Genomic DNA, 18,270 nt, shown 5'->3' on the forward strand with positions numbered 1-18,270 from the left:
TTAGGTTATTACATATAGATTAAAAAAATACATATTTTTATGTAGTTTATCTTGATAACATAAAAATACATTAAATAAAACTAGTTTAACCAATAATAAAAAAGTACAGTATTTTATAATTGGTCATAAAATTCAAATCATATTAAATTCTACCTAGATTAGTGAGAACATCACTTAAAATGGAACAAAATAAAAATCCTAAAATACCACTTAAAGTGGGACGGAGGAAGTAAGAGTTTATCTATGTATCATCTAGTTATTCTTGTTTTTTGGTTTGTTTGATTTAATTTAATGAAACATTACTATGTATGATCTTTTTATTTTATTTATCGAGTCAAATGTAAAATGGTTAATGTAAATTTACATATGATAAAGATTATTTGTAAGAAAATTTAACATTCTATTAATATTTTTCATTTTTCAAAACATTTTTTTTTGTTTTTCTGTAGAATAATCCATAAGATTCTTAATTGGTTTATGAAAATAATGATGATTTTATAACACTCCATACTCAAAAAAGATCAAAGACAAATAAATTCAATCAAAGTTCATCGATACACACATAATTAATTTTCTGTAAAAAAATAGTACACTAATTAGTTTTTTCTAAAATAATAACTTTATTTGATTGTATTTAACAAATTAATTAATAGTTTTCTTTGACATCAGTTAATAGCTTATCAAGCGTGAAGATGATGATCGTGACTGTCGTCCGGGGGAATTTGCCGTTCTTATCGCATGTGATGGAGATTACTTAGAAATGGTGAAAAATGGAGAGCTGCGGGATGAAAACCCTTCTCATACATTATGATGGCTCTATTTTTAAGGAACTTCGAGAGGAAAAGTATTGTGATCACATTGTGCGTTGGGAACAAGTTTGTGTTGATGCTCCTTAAGTGGATCCGTCTAAGCATATGCTACCTTTTTATGCAGCAGAAGTAAGCTTCAGGATTTCTCCTTCCTTAGTATCAGTTCACTTGAAAGCCCAAGTTACAAAAAAAAAAAAGTATCAGTTCACTCCCGTGGTGAGTCAATTGCTGTAGCGATTGGCTTTGTATTGCGTATTTTCCATCTAACGTAAGTTTTCAAACTTCTTTGGTCAATTATCCGTGTAAATTATAAAGCACAACTAACACTTTTTAATTGCTTTTGTTAACCGAAGCGACATGGCAGTTACACCAGGGGACGAAACCGAGCAGTTTGAAAGGGGTACTGAATACAGAGATGCTATCCATTCCATTGCATACGGTTGTGATGAATCGAGGTTTCCCGATGGAAATGCATTATTGTGATATAAGTGTTTCTAAAATTGCATTTTTATTATGTTTTTCTATTTCTCTTTTAAAAAAACACCATTGTATGCAGAAACGCTTCAAAATGAGTCGTGTGTGCTTCCATAAAAATCAAAGTAAACATTTGTATATACAATAAAGTATTACTATACTTGTAATTCTATGAATTTGTTTTACTCAGTTGAAGATTAATAAACTGCTAATTGGTGTCAAAAAAACTACTAACTAACTAGTTAAATATAACCAATGAAGTTAAAGTACTATTTTGACACAAAATGTCATGTAATTTTGGAAAAAAATTGATTAAATTTATTTGTGTTTGATAGTTTTATGAATACAAGGTGCATTGGAATCTCTACTATTTCATAAACCAACTAAAAAGCTTATGGATTATTTAGTTAAAAACAGAAAATTTGTCAAAATGAAAAATAAGGAACACTCACTTGAATGTTATAAATTTGGTGAATATTTTCTGGAAAGTTTAAGGAATGAAATGTAACAAATTTGGTAAGTCTTGCTAACTAATTTTTATATTCTATACTTACATGCATCTCCAAATTTGCTTTTTAATTCTAAAATTTGTTATATAGTTTTTATATTTACATTTTTATAAAATTATACTTGATTAAACATCACTAAATTTTAATGGTCCGTAATCTTTATAAATTCTTCACTTTTCTATTATTGTTTCTCATTTGCTGATTAAGCATTGTGACCATCAAACTTATAACAACTATATAAAAACTTCAATTACCTCAATAACCATGAGCAAAGACAAAAAAAAAAGATACGGTAATACAATGCATTTGCTTTCATTCATTCAGTTATTTCGTCATAATCATTGTCATATAATCATATGCTGACCAGTGACTAGACCATACATTTAATGCAGCATTACTCCTCTTTATCATCGCAGGAGTTACAAGTTCACAAAATGGAAACCAAAGATCAAATCAACCCACAACAACAAATCTTTGAACTGAGCTGTTCTGCCTCAACCAGAATGCTTGGGGAAGCATCCAGCTCCTGCCATGAACCATCTTCACCACAGGTCTGAATCACAAACCTTACTTTCTTCACATCTGGTCCAACCACCATACCAGAAACATAATAAGCATCAACATGAGCCGTCCCAAGAAACACTTTCTCGTTTCTTGGTTCTTCCATTACCTTCCTTGTCCTGTATGAAATCAGCTTCTCTGCATACACATTGTACCTTGTGAATACATAATCCTCCTCAGGTTGCTTCAGTTTCCATTCTAGCTTACAGCTTAAGGTCCTGGAGCCTGAATCACCCGGTACAATCTCTACGTTATGAGCCTCGACAACCCATGATGAAGCTGGAGGGAAGAGTTTGGTTTTCTTCAGGTCCTTGATAGAGATATGGCCAAGCAATGCAAAATATCCTCCTGTGTTTGTTTCTTCTGCAAGATCATCTGGTCCGTAGCACAAGGCAGAGATCTCAGTCAGTGTATGTCCATCCATAATAAGGTTTGTTTCGTGCACCGTCCAGTCGGATTTGGTCCTTCTTAGGCATGGCAAGAAGTACATGTCACCAAATCTGTGCATGTATTCATTTGGAGCCATGACTAAGGACTTTGTCTCCTGCGAAGGAGTTGAAAAACGGAGGAGAATGCCTAGCATAGATCTTTCATCTGATTTCACCTGCAACAATCCAAACACTTAAAAAAATATGAAGAAGACAAGTAGTATCAAACTAATCGAAAATGTGATTGCATCAGTGACTTACAGAGTAGGAGACAGAGATAGGGGAACCAGGAAGCTGAAGATTAGGTTTGAAGAGTCTTGCTGTGAAATGTGCATTTCTTTTTAGTGTTCCTCTGAAACTAATGTTCCCTCCTCCGTTATATGATGCTTCTCGACCACTGTAAAAACAGTTTCTTCTTATACCACTCGAAATTCAACTATGTAAAGGCTAGTGTTAGGTTAAGAACTCACTCAACAGTGACCTGCATGATCTCTGACTTGTTTCCTTCATTGAATTCTAAGAGTGGCTGTCACAAAGAAGACAAGATCATATCAAGAATTTGACTAGAAAAAGTTATGCTGTCTTGTATATACTTGAAACAGAGTCAGGAGCAAGGAGTCACAACTTAACCTGAAGATTTTGGCAAGAGATGTTGTACCAGGGAGCATCTGATAGTCTCTGACCTTGGAGAGAAACATGAGAACCAAGTCCCTGGATAATAAACAAGAGAAGCTAGTTTCAAAACTTACAAGAACATTTGCATCTCTAGAGACTTAAGATACTGAGATTCACCTGATTGAAGTCTGAGTAGAAGGGTAAGGATTGTGGATACGACTGAACTATTCCCCAAGACTTCTCAACAAGTGACCACCATCTATTAAAAGAAAAGAAGAGAATCCATGGTTATAAAGATCACAGAGATCCTTTATACCATCAACAAGGGCTAATAAGAATATTACTTGTTTTGTGCAGTATGATAATCAGGTGGTTGCTCTGTCTCGTATACCCATCCAGGAGCAAATAAAGCAGCTGATACATCGTTGCTCTTCAGCAAATCAAGTGCAACGTTTGCCTACCACAACATTTGAATACGAACTTAAGATGCAGCAGTTTGGATATGACAGAGAAGCAAATATGACAGAGCTACATACCTTCCACTGGCCTCCACCGAAAGTGTTCCGACCAAACACATCTATTCCCATGTAGACATCATGTTTTCTGTCGCCAGCAATTTTGGCTGATGTTTTGGGGTAGTCCTCCTGAAAGAGATGGCCAGTCATATCAGCATCAAAATATATAATATATGTAGAAGGAGTGAAAGGGACAAACCTTCCATGTATAGTTCATGAATATTCCATCACATATATCAAAGAAAGGTTTGTTCATCTCAGTCAACTGATCTTGCCAAGCAAGTTTGCCTTCAACAGTGACACTATCATACCTTACCATTCAAAAAAACTTACAAGAATCAGCACATTTTTAAAACAGAACACAAAAGACTGAGTCATGAGGCTTCTCAACACTCTACCATATCACTAAGCTCCCGGGTACAGATGAATGCATGACTTTTGTAAGATGGCTAACAAAAGTCTTCAAATTTGGAATCTGGACTTGATCTATTACATTCTCTATATTAATCTGCAAGTAACAATATCTGTAAGGTGATGGAATGGTATACATCAAAAACAAATAAAGATATAGCAAAAAAAAACCCTCACCAGCCACCCATCAAAGCCTAGAGAATCAGCAAGTTCTGCCAAGCGCTCTGCATACATCTCAGCAGACTCCTTTGTCGCCAACAACTCCTTGCACGTAGCTTTACCTTCGTCCCACTCAGTGATGAAAGTCCCCAGTACCTTAAGATTCAAACCCTCCATCAGTTACATTCAAAGATACTTTCAAGAACAAGATCCCATCTAAGTCGCAAGATCCTGAAAGGGTTTATATACTAACCTTAACGCCATGTCTGTGAGCAGTGTTGGTCCAGCAAGGAGGAGGAAGAGTGACGAGAGAGTGAGAGAAGTAGACAAAAACATCCATCAAGTACCAGTTCCAGATCGCGAAACCTTTGTTGTTTCCGCATCCTTGTACCCACTTGTCGTCAACGTACCCTCCTTTCATGTCGTGACAGACAAGAAGCCTGGAACGGTCAGGCAAGGAACCGATGTTCTGTTGTCGGAGAGAGACGGAGGAGCGGTTAAAGGGGAAGTGAAAGGAGTCGAAGTAAGACCGAGAAGCCAAGTCTTGAAGAGTTTTGATTGGAAATGAGATCGGTGTGGATGGCTTAGTGGGATCGAAAGGTGGAGGTGGAGGTGGAGCTAGCATAGCTTCGTTGTTGGATATGGACATCACGAAAGAAAGAGAGGGGGAGAGGAGTTTGGAAGAGATTGCAGAGAAGTAGAATGGTTTTTGTGAAATTTGAACTAGTCAACGTCAATGTCAACTGCAACGATATGTATGGCTTTAGTTTAGAGGAAGAGACTTTGTTATGTTTTTTAATTGTTCCTTTTGTAAGAGCAGGTTTATTGCTGTCTCTTAACAAGGGTTGCTAAAAGTAATTGCTATTAAAATAAAAGAAAAAAAGGAAAAAAGAGAAGGGATGTAGCTTAATTAAGCACGGGAAGGAACGTTGCTTAGTGTACGTGTCACAAAGAAAGTGGCCAGAGGAGATGTGTCGCTGCTTTTTCATCTTTCTCTCTCTCTCTTTTTTGTTTCTCTTCTTTCCTGTGGCCCACTTAAGAGATAGTTAAGAGTCTTAGAAGATAGTTGGAGATAGTTGGAGAGCATTTACAAGCATGTGCAAGCGTGCACACTCTTCTAGGAAGATATAGGCAATCGATTAAAGAAATAATCTAATCCCTCCTTTCTTTAAAGTTACATATTGATCTTTGTTTCAAAAAAGATCTATTTTTGACATTTACTAGCTAACTTAGAGTTTTTTTTTATTGATGTACTGATTCTGTAAAAACATTGATCTTTGCATTTTTGTAGCTTTAGAAAAAAAAAAAATTAATATCGAGATGAAAAAGTTTGTTCTGTTTTTTTTCTTTGTATTGTTGATCATGAAAAGATGCATCCTCCTAACATGGCTTATAATATCCACGTACTGCTCAAAAACTAGAATCCAACCCAAATTAAATACTGCACGGGGCTGCCAATTCGGTCGTTTAGGCCCGGTTTCTTCGAACGCCCACTAGTAGAGAGATGTCTCTAGCCCATTATATTCAGTTCACTCTTGTAATATTATTACCCGACCAAATGTTACCGCTGTTACCTACTTTCATTAAACATTTTTAGTATTCCGACAATACGTATGTACATATCTTTGTTAGTTTGCATGTTAGATTTGTAGGAACATCAAAATCCTTTAGGTTATAAGAAAATGGACGTCACTCTCTGATATCCATTGCGATTAAAATAGTTACTCTATGTTATTGATTTATCACCATAATTGTGAGTGTTTTTATAATCTAAATGGTTGTGGACTTCTAGAGAAGGAATATTTTGGGTGCTTTCAGCGGAAAGCTATAAGTTGATTATGGAAAAAGCTACTACGTTTACTTAGCATTATGAAATTGAATAATATGTATACGTTGATAACATTTGATAATTTGTTTTTCTTAAATCCTAGTGTACGATAAAATGAAATTGAATATAGAGGTTCTTTGTATCATTTCCCACTAGGTGAATAAGAACTATCAAATTGCCACGCGTTTCCAGCTAAGTTTTATTTTTGCATGTCCTTTTAGAACCTTCTTACTTAAATCAAACGGATTAAAGTAACCCATATAAGAAAAAGATTTTAATAGACCAAAGAACTTAAATTTGAATAAAAATATAAACCACTTGATTGGTTGGTTGGTTGTAATTAACTAAGGAAACACAATCGAAACAGAATAAGATAATCCCCACTTGACCAAACTCGTAGCCAATGGAACTCAAGTTGGCAATAGTTTAAGCAAGTCTGTTTTTGCTTTAGGTCTATTTATGTAAATGTACATGCTAATCAGGTTCAAATTATATTGCCTTCTATATGATCTTTTCAAATACGATTCTTTTCATCATGAATATATAAACTTACGAGAATAATGCATCTTGTTTTTTTGGTCAAAAGTTATTGTTTTTGCCAGAATACACAGGCTTTTTGTAGACAATTTAATATTTTTCAATGTGTTTAGTTAAAACATAGACACACGTCAGATGCAACCTCTGTAATCAAATTGATTCCTAGTTCAGAATATCTGCTTTTAGATTATACATTTTTTTGCCTAAAATCGTTGGAAACCAGGACAAACAAGAACAAAGTAAAACTTTTAGTGTGTGTTATATATTTTGCCAAAATGTATCAAGTCTATCATGTTATGATGTTAACAATATTGATGCAATGAAGACATTGAAGAAAGAAAGAAAATATACGATAAAGAAAACACAGATCATTTACATATTATCAATTCACAAGTGTTTTATGTACCAACGTGCGAATTAGTCCCTCTTCTTGTGAATCCCTCGAAATCTATTGATATATCGATATTCCCAACATAAATCCACCAATCTCAAACAAATTTCAATTTTTTTTCTAAACCAATAGTACTATTAAAAATAGGCACTCGAATTTTTCATCCTTGTGCTGATCGATGAAAAGATCCAAACAAAATATAACAAGAGAGAAAAATAGATACATAATTGCAATAAAAATATATTAAAAAAAGATATTATTCCCGGTTGGTACTTCTAGCCAGAGACTGAAGATTGCACCGGACTATAGTATCAACGAAGCTAACTGTCTCCTCCTCCGTGTTTCCCGGCGGCACATCCACGATGTAAGACTCCACTACGACGGTTCCTTCGTCATCTGACGCATGCAGTGTCGTCACCGATCGGTAGTTCTCAAGCCGGTGGTCCCCACCCACGACGCTAAAGCTGATCACGTGACGCTCCTCGTCCAAGATCTCTAGCCTCTCGGTGCTCGAGACAGCAGGGAGTCCCGACACGACCATGACTTCCCGGAGATCCCCGGCGTGTAGCCCGTCGCCTTGCATGATACGGCACTGCCTGATGAAGTTCTTGTAAGCTCTAGGGTTGTCGAAACGACGCAGCAGGGCCCATACGGACTCGGGCGGCGCGTGGATCGTCTTCACCACCGAGGAGCAGCACTGATCCGGACCAACGTCGTACGTGTGGTGCATCGCCACGTGCTCAGGCACATGCATGCCGCGCGTGAGACACACTCGTCTGATCAGACCATCGGTTTGGTCGTGAGTCTGCAGCGTGTGGAAGCCGTTGGGGGCATCGGAGCCATGATGGAGCTGCACCGCTGATCTCATCTCTGATGTCTTCTTCTTATTCTTCTCTCTTTCTTCTTCTTTCTCTATCTAGCTAGCTCTCGTTATGTTAATGAAAAATTGTGGATTCGTATATATTGGTTGATGAGAGAAGAAGAGAGCTTTTCTGATCTTGGTCGCTGTCGGTTGTCAAGTTGGTTTTGTTTGAGAAATTTTAAAAGGATGATCAACTTTTTAAATAATAAGATATTGAGCATATTGTGTTTTCTTTATAAATACTAGAGATTATTCCCGGGCTACGCCCGGGTTTTTTACTATAATAGTGTTAGATGTTATAGGTAAAAGGTTATTTTCACTATATATAAGGTCATGCAAAAATTATAACATGTCTGGGTTCTTTGTTCAAGTTAGGAACTATTTGAAAGACTTGCTAAGCATTTGGCTTCACCTCCAATTTCATTATGTGAAAAGAAATAGTTTTATCAGTTTGTAATTTTCTTTAATCATTTGTATTTGAGTGAGAGTAGCGAAGAGGAGAAAAAATTAAAGGTTATGTTTGTGATGGATGTTTGAGATTTTCAAATATAAAAATTTAGCAAACTATTAAAAATAAAACTTTAAGTATATGTTTTCAAGTAAAATGATTTTGAAAAACCTTTAGACGATTTGTAATTTTCACATTATTTCCACTGTGTGTTTGTTTTGACTCTAATAGCATGAACAGGTTTAACAATTTGAGTAGGAAGAAATCAATGGGACTTTGCAGCTCTCATAGTTGGATTCAGTGGAAGGTTGAGTGTCAATAGGAGAGTTCGATAGCAGCCAATACGATTTTAACTCCATATGTAAACTGATCTCATCTAATTACAATAAAGCATATATATATATATATATACCATGAAGAAAAAAAATACTTCTCCAAATCATATATTTCGTTCTCGAAAAAGAACACCGACAATCTTAGTCAAAACTATACTTTTGTGGAGGGCAATCTTCAACCAATCTTGCAGCTTCACAGGGATAAACTTCCTGAACCTACCTTTTTTCAGACTCTTCACATCAACTTCTATTGCAATTATTGCACAAACCGGTCTGTGATCTGAGAAGAAATTTCTATTCGTTCTCCTCTCCATAGAATCCGTTCACACCTGAAAAACATTACAGATAAAAACAGAGATTTCTAAGAATCCAAAGACACCACAAAAAAACACGTTTCTAGAGTTTTGGATAGTACCACATGACTACATAGTTTTTTCTTAGTTTTAGTGGCTTAAAGTATAAATGAAAACAAAATATCTAGAGTCTTATAAACCCCCCTAACTAATTATGCAATACGAAAAGAGAAGAAGATACAGGGTCCCAATCATATTCTTTCCGCTACTTTGCTAGATTTGAAATTTCTAAAATTAACTCTTTTCTCATAACAGTACCAAGCAACTTATAAGAAGCTAATGAATCAATGTAGACTAAGAATTGCAACAAAATATAAGAGAACATGTTTTCTAAAAATTCTTCAAAGATATATCACTACTGATATTACCTTGGATTTGCAGGACTAATTTCAAAACAAAAATTAATTTGATTATAATATTAGACATTAGATTACAGAGATACCTTAGACTCTAGCAACTTCAAATTTCTGGTGTGGTCTGATCTTCATACTTCAACAAAGTAAATCTTTATTGCTCGAGCCATCTGTCATAGAGTTCCCAGATCAGTGTTTCCAAGCTAAGACATCTATCAAGATGATGTACATATAACAACAAACATGATACATCCAGGAAAAAGATAATCAAAACGCAATGAAAGCCAAACTTAAGAAGAGCATGAATCTTCTTTGGGTGCCAACTCTATAAACTTATGTGATTAAAAATGTCTAACCTCACACAGAAGTGCATCTTCTTCAGGGATCATAATCACACAGAAGTATATCTGCAAAATCAAAAACTCATGTTAGGCGTTAAAATTAAACACAGAAATACATCATTTAAACCAAACCTTCTTCTACACTGCATTGTGCTTCTCGCAGTGAATTTAGAATCAATGTTCGCGCAACTGAAATCAATGTAAGGATCAAAGCCTCCTCTTTTTCCCAACTAATTTTGTTTTCATCTAAATTTGTATATGCGGCCACAGAGGATTTCTTTGACCAACGTAGCTCACCAACCTCTGAAATTTATAACAAAGAAATGAGACTTATGGAAATTAAAAAAAAAAAGACTTTTGTATGTCTCGAACTGTCTTACCAGGACAGTCTAGGTCACCACTCTTAGTTGCAAATTGACCATTTGGGGTCTAATCTCCATCCAGTGATGGTCTACACTCCCCATTAGACATATCTCCTTCTAGATCAAAAGAACGCGTAGGCTAAATTTTTTTTGCAGTGTCGGTGACTTCGTTCCGCGTCAACATATCCTTCAAGAATATCTAGAGGAGAGACAGGGTATACTGAAATCAGGATCAATCCTCAAAAATAAAATTTTGGTAGAGTCAAGATGACAAACCCTCATCATCTGCCATGTCAAGGAAGGCCTGCAATTTCAGAGCTTCTCGGCAATAAATCATACCATGAACTGTGTTCCTGCATTAAAAAAAACATAAAATTTCTTAGTTCCTCGTATAAGAGTGCGCAGAATCAATTAAGCAGTTTACACATATAGTTTCTCACCGGTTTCAATGAAATTAGATACGAAAAGAGTCCTATAAATAGGAAAACAGAGATGAAGCTTAAACGAATCCATTGATAAGAGCAATTAACCGTGAAGTTAATCCTTGAAACGGACTCATGAAGTTAATCATTGAAACGGTTTGGAAGAGATGAGAAATGGAAGAGTTGGGAGTCGAAAGGTGGGAGATGAAGAAGATAAGAGTTACGGCGTGGAGAAGGCATAGAGAAGTGGGCTTCAGCTGTGTCATCAACAAATCATGGACGGGCCTTTTTAAAAAAGCCCAAACTCGATAGATAAGAAACGAAATGACGTGGAAGATTTCTCAAATCTTATTGGAGGAATTAATTGTCCTATGTGGACAGCTTAAGAATGCTTTATTAGTCCCTTTTAGTATAGTTTTGATATTTGTTGATTGATAGATATAGAGATAGCCGGGGATGTGAATGATTTTGTGTGTGTATAGACTCAGTTGTGTTTGTACATGTGACCATGTATGATAGATACATTGTACCATCTTATGTCCCATGATTCTTTACCTTTAGACGCCTACTTCATTTTATATAAATGCATTCCATTGAACAGTAACATATTCCAGCCTGACTAATTTATATCGTAGAATCTATTTGATTATGTTGACTCCAGTAAATAATTACTCCATCCGTTCCTAAATATAAGATATTTTAGATAAAACATGTTTATTAATAAAATTACTTTTTATCTAAAAATATTATTAGAATTATAAATTAAAAATTATCTAACCAACTACAAAATAAAACTATTAAATTTAATTGGTTATACAATTTTTAATAAAATTAAAATTACCTAGAAATATGAGAACATCTTATATCTTGAAACAAAAAAAATATTCTAAACATTTTATATTTAGGAACAGAGGGAGTAATTTGTTTCTGGAGAAAATTAATTTCAGATGTCATTTACAAAAATAAAAATACAATTCCTATAGTAAAAAGTATTTGATTGTTATTAAAATATTATAATTGTAAAATATGTTTCAAAGTACGTAGTAGTGGTGAGAAATATCATGTACAATAGATGATTAAGATCAATTTATGTGACGCCGTTAAGATACTTGCAATCATCTTTGAGATCTTTTATATACAAAAACGTTATGATTATATATTATTTGAAGTAACATTGGTTCTGACTTATTTTCAAGAGTTCAGAACATATGGTATATGGTATCATCATCCGTCTATATATCTATCAGCCGGTACAACGCATGTGACATGTGGTCTCAATACTTGATTGGTTGTGTAACTTGTGTTAATAACAATTCTTGATAGCCATGGCCCATAGGAATGGCTAATTCAGAACAACATACATGCATGAACACACGTGCATGCACAGATGATGAGTTTTTGTGTAAGATTATAGCATGTATGGTGCATATATGTGTATGGAGAGAGAAGTTTGGAGGAAACGAGGAAGTTGAGACCTTATCAAAGAGCTTACGCCTGACAGTGCAAGTGGATGTTGCAACTTGCAAGCTTCTTTGGACTTGGTTTAGGTGGAAGATTATCCTTTTCTTTTTCTTTTTTTCTGAGCAACATCCTTTTCTTTTTCTCTATTTGTTTTATTCTTGTTGCCATTTAATTATTATATTCCCATTTAGTACAAAGGTTGTTGCATCGCGCGACTTCGTACATATATACTTTTTAGATTATAATATTCGGAAATGACGACATTGATCAATTTCACTTTCACATAATTGTATAGATATGCAACTATGTTATCTTAACAGGATTATTTAAATTTATTTCGATTCATATTTGTACATTTTTGACGCAGTGTTAGTTACTGCATGCAACCAAAGAGACTTTAAACTTACATACAAATAAAGTATTACTGAAATACCAAATACTTCAATATCATTTTTCTTTTTGTGCAATATCTTCCTTTATCCTGCGGATTGTTGAAAAGAAGAAGCTGCCAGAGAAAAACATCTCTTGAAGATAATAACTACAGCCACCTTTCCTGACCAATTTGGCTGCATTCACTTACAATTTTGCTCTTTTAAGAGGAGACATGTTCCTTTTCTAATAGTAATTTCAAAATATCAACACCGCTTTTATCATGTATGCAGCCAGTTATCCATATTACAACCATACACACAACATGTGATTCGTGAATAACCACAAACACATATGTGCGTGTAGTTTGGCGTAAGATCGCTAGAGGCACTGGGATTCGCTGTCCAGATTGCAGTGAAGCCATCGTAGCTTGAGAGAGATGACTCGTAGGTTTAGGACTATGTAAGCTGATGAGATGCTATCTAGGTGCAAGTAAATTTCTGCTTCGAAAAATGATAATGTTGTTATGTCTATGTTTCATCTTATTGTTTTTCTTCTTTTCTTTCCCTTTTCTGTTTACTTTATTTAGTCCAAGGGCTGTCTATGTACGAACTTACATCAAAAAAGGTTTATGTAGGATTATTTATAAAGATATTAATATATAATATAAATTAAATATATCAAACTGGTCGGATTGTTTACATGTTAATCCGTTCAAACAGTAAAGGTTAATATGATGTAACGGACAACTCTTTGTTATGGTTCTTATGTTCATTTTTCTCTTTATTAGAAAGACAGTCTAATGAGGATATACATCCGTGAAAAGGTCAATAGAGTTACACTCTCGATAGAGATCAAGGCAAACAACAGAACACAAATATCTCCAACTGTCCCCATTGTCTCACTTCTCGAGATCCAAGAAACTCAGATGGAAGAGCTCATTATCATCCTCTGAATCGAGTTGAATCGGAGGCAATACGTAGCTAGAGTCAAGGCTTTGCAGCGGATAAAGTCCAATATGCTGCTTCTCGGGTTCAGACAACCCACCAGTCACGTTGTCCCCTGAGCATTGGCTCTGGTTCAAGTCTTTAAAAATTGTCGCCATTCAAGTCACCTAGAAGCTCAGACACATCAAACAACTCCGAAGAGTCCCAGTGACTCTGATCAAGATCATCAGGCCAACCATAATCTGAAACAGAGAGCGAACCAGGCTGTTTCTGATAGGTTTCTACTTGCTCCTTTTGTTTCTCTTTCTCCTCCAGAACTTGGCTCCAATACTTCTCTTCAAACTCGCTCAACCAATCCTTGCGTGACACACTAACGCCCTTCTTTACCTCTTCTTCATATGTGTAGGCTCCGTTCTTGGGACTAGCTTCACCAAAGGACTTGGACTCGCAATCTGCATCCTCTGTTTTCGCATGAACAAGACCTAGAGCCGTGCACACCTCAGAGTGACTCGAACTACTAGTCACACCAGACACAGATGACTGAGGGAAATTGAGACGGGCCATAGGACCATACATAACTCTAGCCGCCTCGACATAAGCACAAGCAGCTTGCTCAGCGGTTGGGAAAGTGCCAAGCCAGAGCCTACTTCCACGGTTAGGCTCTCTAATCTCGGCGACCCATTTACCCCAGATCCTCTGCCTAACTCCCCTGAAACTACACTGACCATTCTCTGGTCCTCCTTTGCCTTTCATACAACCTTTCTTGGATCCTTCCGCAGGTACTTTCCGCTTCTTGGTGGAAGCTTCTTCTCATTATCATTGTAGTCTTTCCATACCTGAAGCCTCTCAGCCACAGTAGTACCATCACGTCTACTTCTTGACTTCCTTTTCCTCGACGTATCAAGCCGAGAGCAATTAATGTCTCCACTGTGAGCATAAACTGCCATTGATGTCTCACCAGAAACAACACAAATCTACAAAATACCAGCAACATATATAAATTAGAACACGAGTCCTATTATTATAGCATTAAGACAATATTTAAACACAGATAAAAGAATAAATCAGGACAGCAACATACCTATTGGGTGTAAAGAACTCAATCGGAAGTCGTGTTCGAAATCAAATCTGTTTTATGCAAGGAAATGAATCGCTTCCTTGTTCAGTTGTTCGTGTGTCTTATCCTTCCCGCGTTTTCTCTAGTGGTGGTATCTCTCTGTGTCTCTCTCTCTCCTTTAGTCAGAAAAGCGTTGTATCAGAAAATCAAAAGTAACTGATGATGAGAAGGATCCAGGATCTATTTATAGCCTTCTCTAGATATTTCTGATATTTATTTATCTGAGCTTTATGATATTACGTGTCATTATTTGATTCGGTCGTTGGGGCTTAGACTGGTTTAGATGTCTTCTCTGACTAACGAGTGTCCGGCATCTTCTCGAACCAGCCGAAACGCGCTGTTGATACGGAGAAGTAAATTATTTATTTAAATCTTTTTTCTGAAAAAGCGTTATGATAATTTATTTAAATATCTTGAAATGTTTGTTTATTAAACTATGACAAGTGCCAACAGCTCATGCTCGCATCTGTTATCTTCGTGTCACTGACTTACTGACTCCTGCTTCCTTCTCGACAGTTCTTGTCGCTGCCCACTTTTGTGTTAAAACAAGTAACTTTTTTGCAATTGATCGGTACTTAATTATGTTCGACCTATTAGATTAGTAAATGGGTGATGCAATCACTTATATTCTGCAAATTACAACATTTGTGGTGATATTTTTTTTTGTTACATTGCTGCATTTGGCTACCTATCAAAAAAGTCACTAACTATTTAATTGGACAAATATTAAAAATAGCAGTTCATTTGACCAAGAACGTGTCAACTGGTGAAGCTCAAACTTGGTTGGCTTAGCTTCGACCAGAGCAAGAGGGTCCTCCTTTGATCAATATTGCAAATTCAAGTTGTTAGGAGCCGCGGCCAGCCATGGAATTTGCATGTGCGGTCGTGTGTGTCATTCTTATACCGTAGCCACTTCATCCACCACGTGTTTCTCACACGCCATTGAAGATATCAGTCTACGCAATTGCGTTCGCACTACTCAGAAGCCCATACATAGCCTTTACCTGTTAAATCATCTTAACGATACATCCCGCGTCAAATAATCAGAGGCCCATTAATATAAGGCCCAGTTTAAAAGCCTGTGTAAATCGAAAACAACAATACGGCTGCGTTTCGGTGAGACGCTGCATATAGCCGTCCATAGAAGAGGATTGGCGGAGGAAGAAGAAAACGAAAGATGGGGAAGCAGCCGGTGAAACTGAAGGCGGTGGTGTACGCATTGTCGCCGTTTCAGCAGAAGATCATGACAGGTCTATGGAAGGATCTGCCAGAGAAGATCCACCACAAGGTCTCCGAGAATTGGATCAGCACTATTCTCCTCCTCGCTCCCGTCATCGGAACCTACTCGTACGCCTCTCTCTCTCTATCTATCAACTAGTGACTACCGATCTGATGATTGCGATGTTGTTGAATCTGATTGTTAGGCGAGATCTGTAGTTTCGGTTAGGTTGTGGTTATCGATTCAATGCTAATGACTATTGAGTGATTAGCTTTGCTTGTGTGTTGTGTGAATTTTGTAATCATTTGTTGTTTGTTTCCGGAACTCAGGTATGCTCAACGCTACCAAGAAAAAGAGAAGCTGGAGCACAGGTTCTAAGCATGGGAAGAAGATGTTCTGATTGTTTTTATGATAATAATCCAATTCTTGTCTTTCACTTTTCATTCTCCAGAATGAGTGTCTGTGTTTCCAAGAGAGTTTGTGCTTTCGTCAACACTCCAAAAATAGAAGCGTGAAAGTTGCTTCTCTACTGTTTCGTTGAATACATTTTGTTGATTTTTATGAAATAAGCAAAATCGTCGTGGTGTAAGAATGGATTGTCTATAAATCATAATCCTTAAAACCCATAAATTCCATGGTTGGGGAATCATGGCTCCCATCCTTTCATTTCGTTCAAACCCATAAATCATAATCCTTAAAAACGAGTGTAGATTCCAAATCTGGATGTGTCAGGTGGTGTGATGGGGTTGACAAAACATGATAACTTAGCCACTTTTTACCAACGAAGTGTGACACCAAAACTTTCTGATTAAAATTACAGCAATAAGATTGATTAGACAAAGAGGGTGAGAAACTAACAAATCATAGGTCACTAAGTCAATTCCCGATACAAAAATCACAAGAGAGTACTCACTCAGCAGTTGAACAAATACTCAAGAAATGATTATAAACTTAAAAACAATCCAATTGTATACCTGGAGGTTTATCACTCACTTGCCAAGCAGATGATCGAGTTCTTGAAGTTTTATTAATCAAAGCACGACCCTTTCACCACAAATCAAGCACCCAAACATGATTCTAAATCAGAAAAAGACACTTGCTTTACATCTTAAATACAGACAGTTAAGTAAGAACAGGCCGGAATTTGTAATTAAGAACCGGAGTTTTATTACATGCAGTTGGGTGGTCGGATCACTTGCTGGTGTTTGCCTGATCCCTTTCCTCCGTATCCTTTTTTTGTGCAACCCTCCGTATCCTATATAACTCTTATCTTCTTCGATCTTCTCTTTTTAAATTCCCTCCCATCTCCCATTTCAATAAACCCTGATAATCATGATACTAATTAACTACTATCCAAGCCCTACAATAAGAGTAATGTTTTTCATGTATATAGTAGACACTGTATTTTCTACGTCTTCTTTGCTTTTGCTTTGAGTTGCTGAGTTAATTAATAGTTTGATGGCTATGTAATGGAAATTAAGATCAATTGCTAAAATAAAGATATATCGTTCAGTGTTTGTTTTTTCTCATAAAAGCATATATATTTTTGAAAGGTAGTATGTGACTATGACAGCAACGGTTAATAGAATTTATGACAGCGACAAAAAATGTCAGTTGTAAATTTACTAGTACCGTATATTTCAACTCAAGAAAACACCTCAAGTTGAGTTATTTTGCAGATAAATTTTCTATGTTTTTCTCTTCCATTATGAGCCTATGACCAGGCTCTTTTGTGTTACATTGATGAGCTAGTACTAGCCATCTCGAGAAATAAATTGGGTACTAGTTTGTTCATATATCTTCTTGATTTAGCATAGCATCACTTGGTGGAACGAGTAACCTATTTGGAATTCTTACATCCGAGTTCCGAATTCTTATTTGATCCACACTTAGATTCCCTATGTATGAAAGGAAGAGAAGGTGGAGAGCTTCATCAATTTGATTTTACAAGCAAGATTTTATAATTAGAGAACGTTCATTTCCACCATCAAAGTATTTTACGTTTTTATGAGGAATATATATAACAAGTGACTCATCTTCTATTATCACTCGAAAGAATTCCATTTGTCAACTTTATTATTATAGATTTCTTCATTTGTTGTGATTTTTAATTCCAGATCATTACTTTTGGAATGCCAGCTAGGTTTATATTCCAAATATCAAATCCTAACCTATTCTATTAAAATACCATTTATAGATTTTTGATTTTTAAATAACAGTGGAGATAAAACAGATTTTTGGAAAATATATATGTTTTCGGCTTCTATTCAAAGAAGACAGATTTTCAAGTACAAGAATTCTTTTGTTTGAAAATTATTAATATTTATCTCGAACACTCTAATTAATCAATAAAATAATTAAACCATCCGGTTATATCGACCAGCTGCTATGGTACTACACTTCAAATACATATATATATATTATTTAGAAAATTGAAGTAATGT

At 35.9% G+C, this 18,270-nt stretch overlaps 3 protein-coding genes, 1 long non-coding RNA gene and 1 pseudogene across 5 annotated transcripts; 1 reads left to right on the forward strand and 4 right to left on the reverse strand.

The window, feature by feature from the left end:
* Positions 1-2,085: 2,085 nt before the first annotated feature.
* Positions 2,086-5,285, reverse strand: LOC108847690 (cytosolic endo-beta-N-acetylglucosaminidase 1). The gene is made up of 11 exons (XM_018621013.2): positions 4,735-5,285; positions 4,500-4,637; positions 4,310-4,419; positions 4,111-4,222; positions 3,933-4,040; positions 3,741-3,853; positions 3,574-3,655; positions 3,412-3,492; positions 3,252-3,307; positions 3,043-3,178; positions 2,086-2,957 (listed from the first exon to the last, which is right to left on the reverse strand). The coding sequence occupies exons 1-11, from the start codon at positions 5,128-5,130 to the stop codon at positions 2,241-2,243; spliced, it is 2,049 nt and encodes a 682-aa protein (XP_018476515.2). The 5' UTR covers positions 5,131-5,285; the 3' UTR covers positions 2,086-2,240.
* A 1,983-nt stretch (positions 5,286-7,268) lies between these two features.
* On the reverse strand, positions 7,269-8,303 carry LOC108847692 (abscisic acid receptor PYL5). The gene has a single exon (XM_018621014.2). It carries the CDS (start codon positions 8,103-8,105, stop codon positions 7,494-7,496), a length of 612 nt encoding a protein of 203 aa, XP_018476516.1. The 5' UTR covers positions 8,106-8,303; the 3' UTR covers positions 7,269-7,493.
* A 576-nt stretch (positions 8,304-8,879) lies between these two features.
* On the reverse strand, positions 8,880-10,952 carry LOC108847694 (uncharacterized). 2 transcript variants are annotated; one of them, XR_001948984.2, is made up of 7 exons: positions 10,732-10,952; positions 10,568-10,644; positions 10,310-10,490; positions 10,062-10,232; positions 9,945-9,995; positions 9,678-9,800; positions 8,880-9,211 (listed from the first exon to the last, which is right to left on the reverse strand). It is a non-coding gene; the product is annotated as an uncharacterized LOC108847694 (long non-coding RNA). The 2 variants fall into 2 exon arrangements; XR_001948983.2 differs by having other exon boundaries at positions 9,678-9,758; positions 10,732-10,949.
* A 1,854-nt stretch (positions 10,953-12,806) lies between these two features.
* On the reverse strand, positions 12,807-14,768 carry LOC108847122 (dehydration-responsive element-binding protein 2A-like; annotated as a pseudogene).
* Positions 14,769-15,744: 976 nt separating this feature from the next.
* Positions 15,745-16,418, forward strand: LOC108847693 (cytochrome b-c1 complex subunit 8-2, mitochondrial-like). The gene is made up of 2 exons (XM_018621015.2): positions 15,745-15,954; positions 16,156-16,418. Exons 1-2 carry the CDS (start codon positions 15,785-15,787, stop codon positions 16,202-16,204), a joined length of 219 nt encoding a protein of 72 aa, XP_018476517.1. The 5' UTR covers positions 15,745-15,784; the 3' UTR covers positions 16,205-16,418.
* The last annotated feature ends 1,852 nt before the right edge of the window (positions 16,419-18,270 follow it).

The sequence above is a fragment of the Raphanus sativus genome, chromosome 3 (assembly GCF_000801105.2).
Source record: "Raphanus sativus cultivar WK10039 chromosome 3, ASM80110v3, whole genome shotgun sequence".
Taxonomy (NCBI): Eukaryota; Viridiplantae; Streptophyta; class Magnoliopsida; order Brassicales; family Brassicaceae; genus Raphanus; species Raphanus sativus.

Coding starts and splice junctions, on each gene's coding strand:
- LOC108847692 (XM_018621014.2), bottom strand. CDS start 8,105: ATGAGATCAGCGGTGCAGCTCCATCATGGCTCCGATGCCCCCAACGGC.
- LOC108847693 (XM_018621015.2), top strand. CDS start 15,785: ATGGGGAAGCAGCCGGTGAAACTGAAGGCGGTGGTGTACGCATTGTCG. Junction 15,955..16,155: donor CCCGTCATCGGAACCTACTC/GTACGCCTCTCT, acceptor TCCGGAACTCAG/GTATGCTCAACGCTACCAAG.
- LOC108847690 (XM_018621013.2), bottom strand. CDS start 5,130: ATGTCCATATCCAACAACGAAGCTATGCTAGCTCCACCTCCACCTCCA. Junction 3,308..3,411: donor TCTCTTGCCAAAATCTTCAG/GTTAAGTTGTGA, acceptor TCTTTGTGACAG/CCACTCTTAGAATTCAATGA. Junction 2,958..3,042: donor CTATCTCTGTCTCCTACTCT/GTAAGTCACTGA, acceptor GGATTGTTGCAG/GTGAAATCAGATGAAAGATC.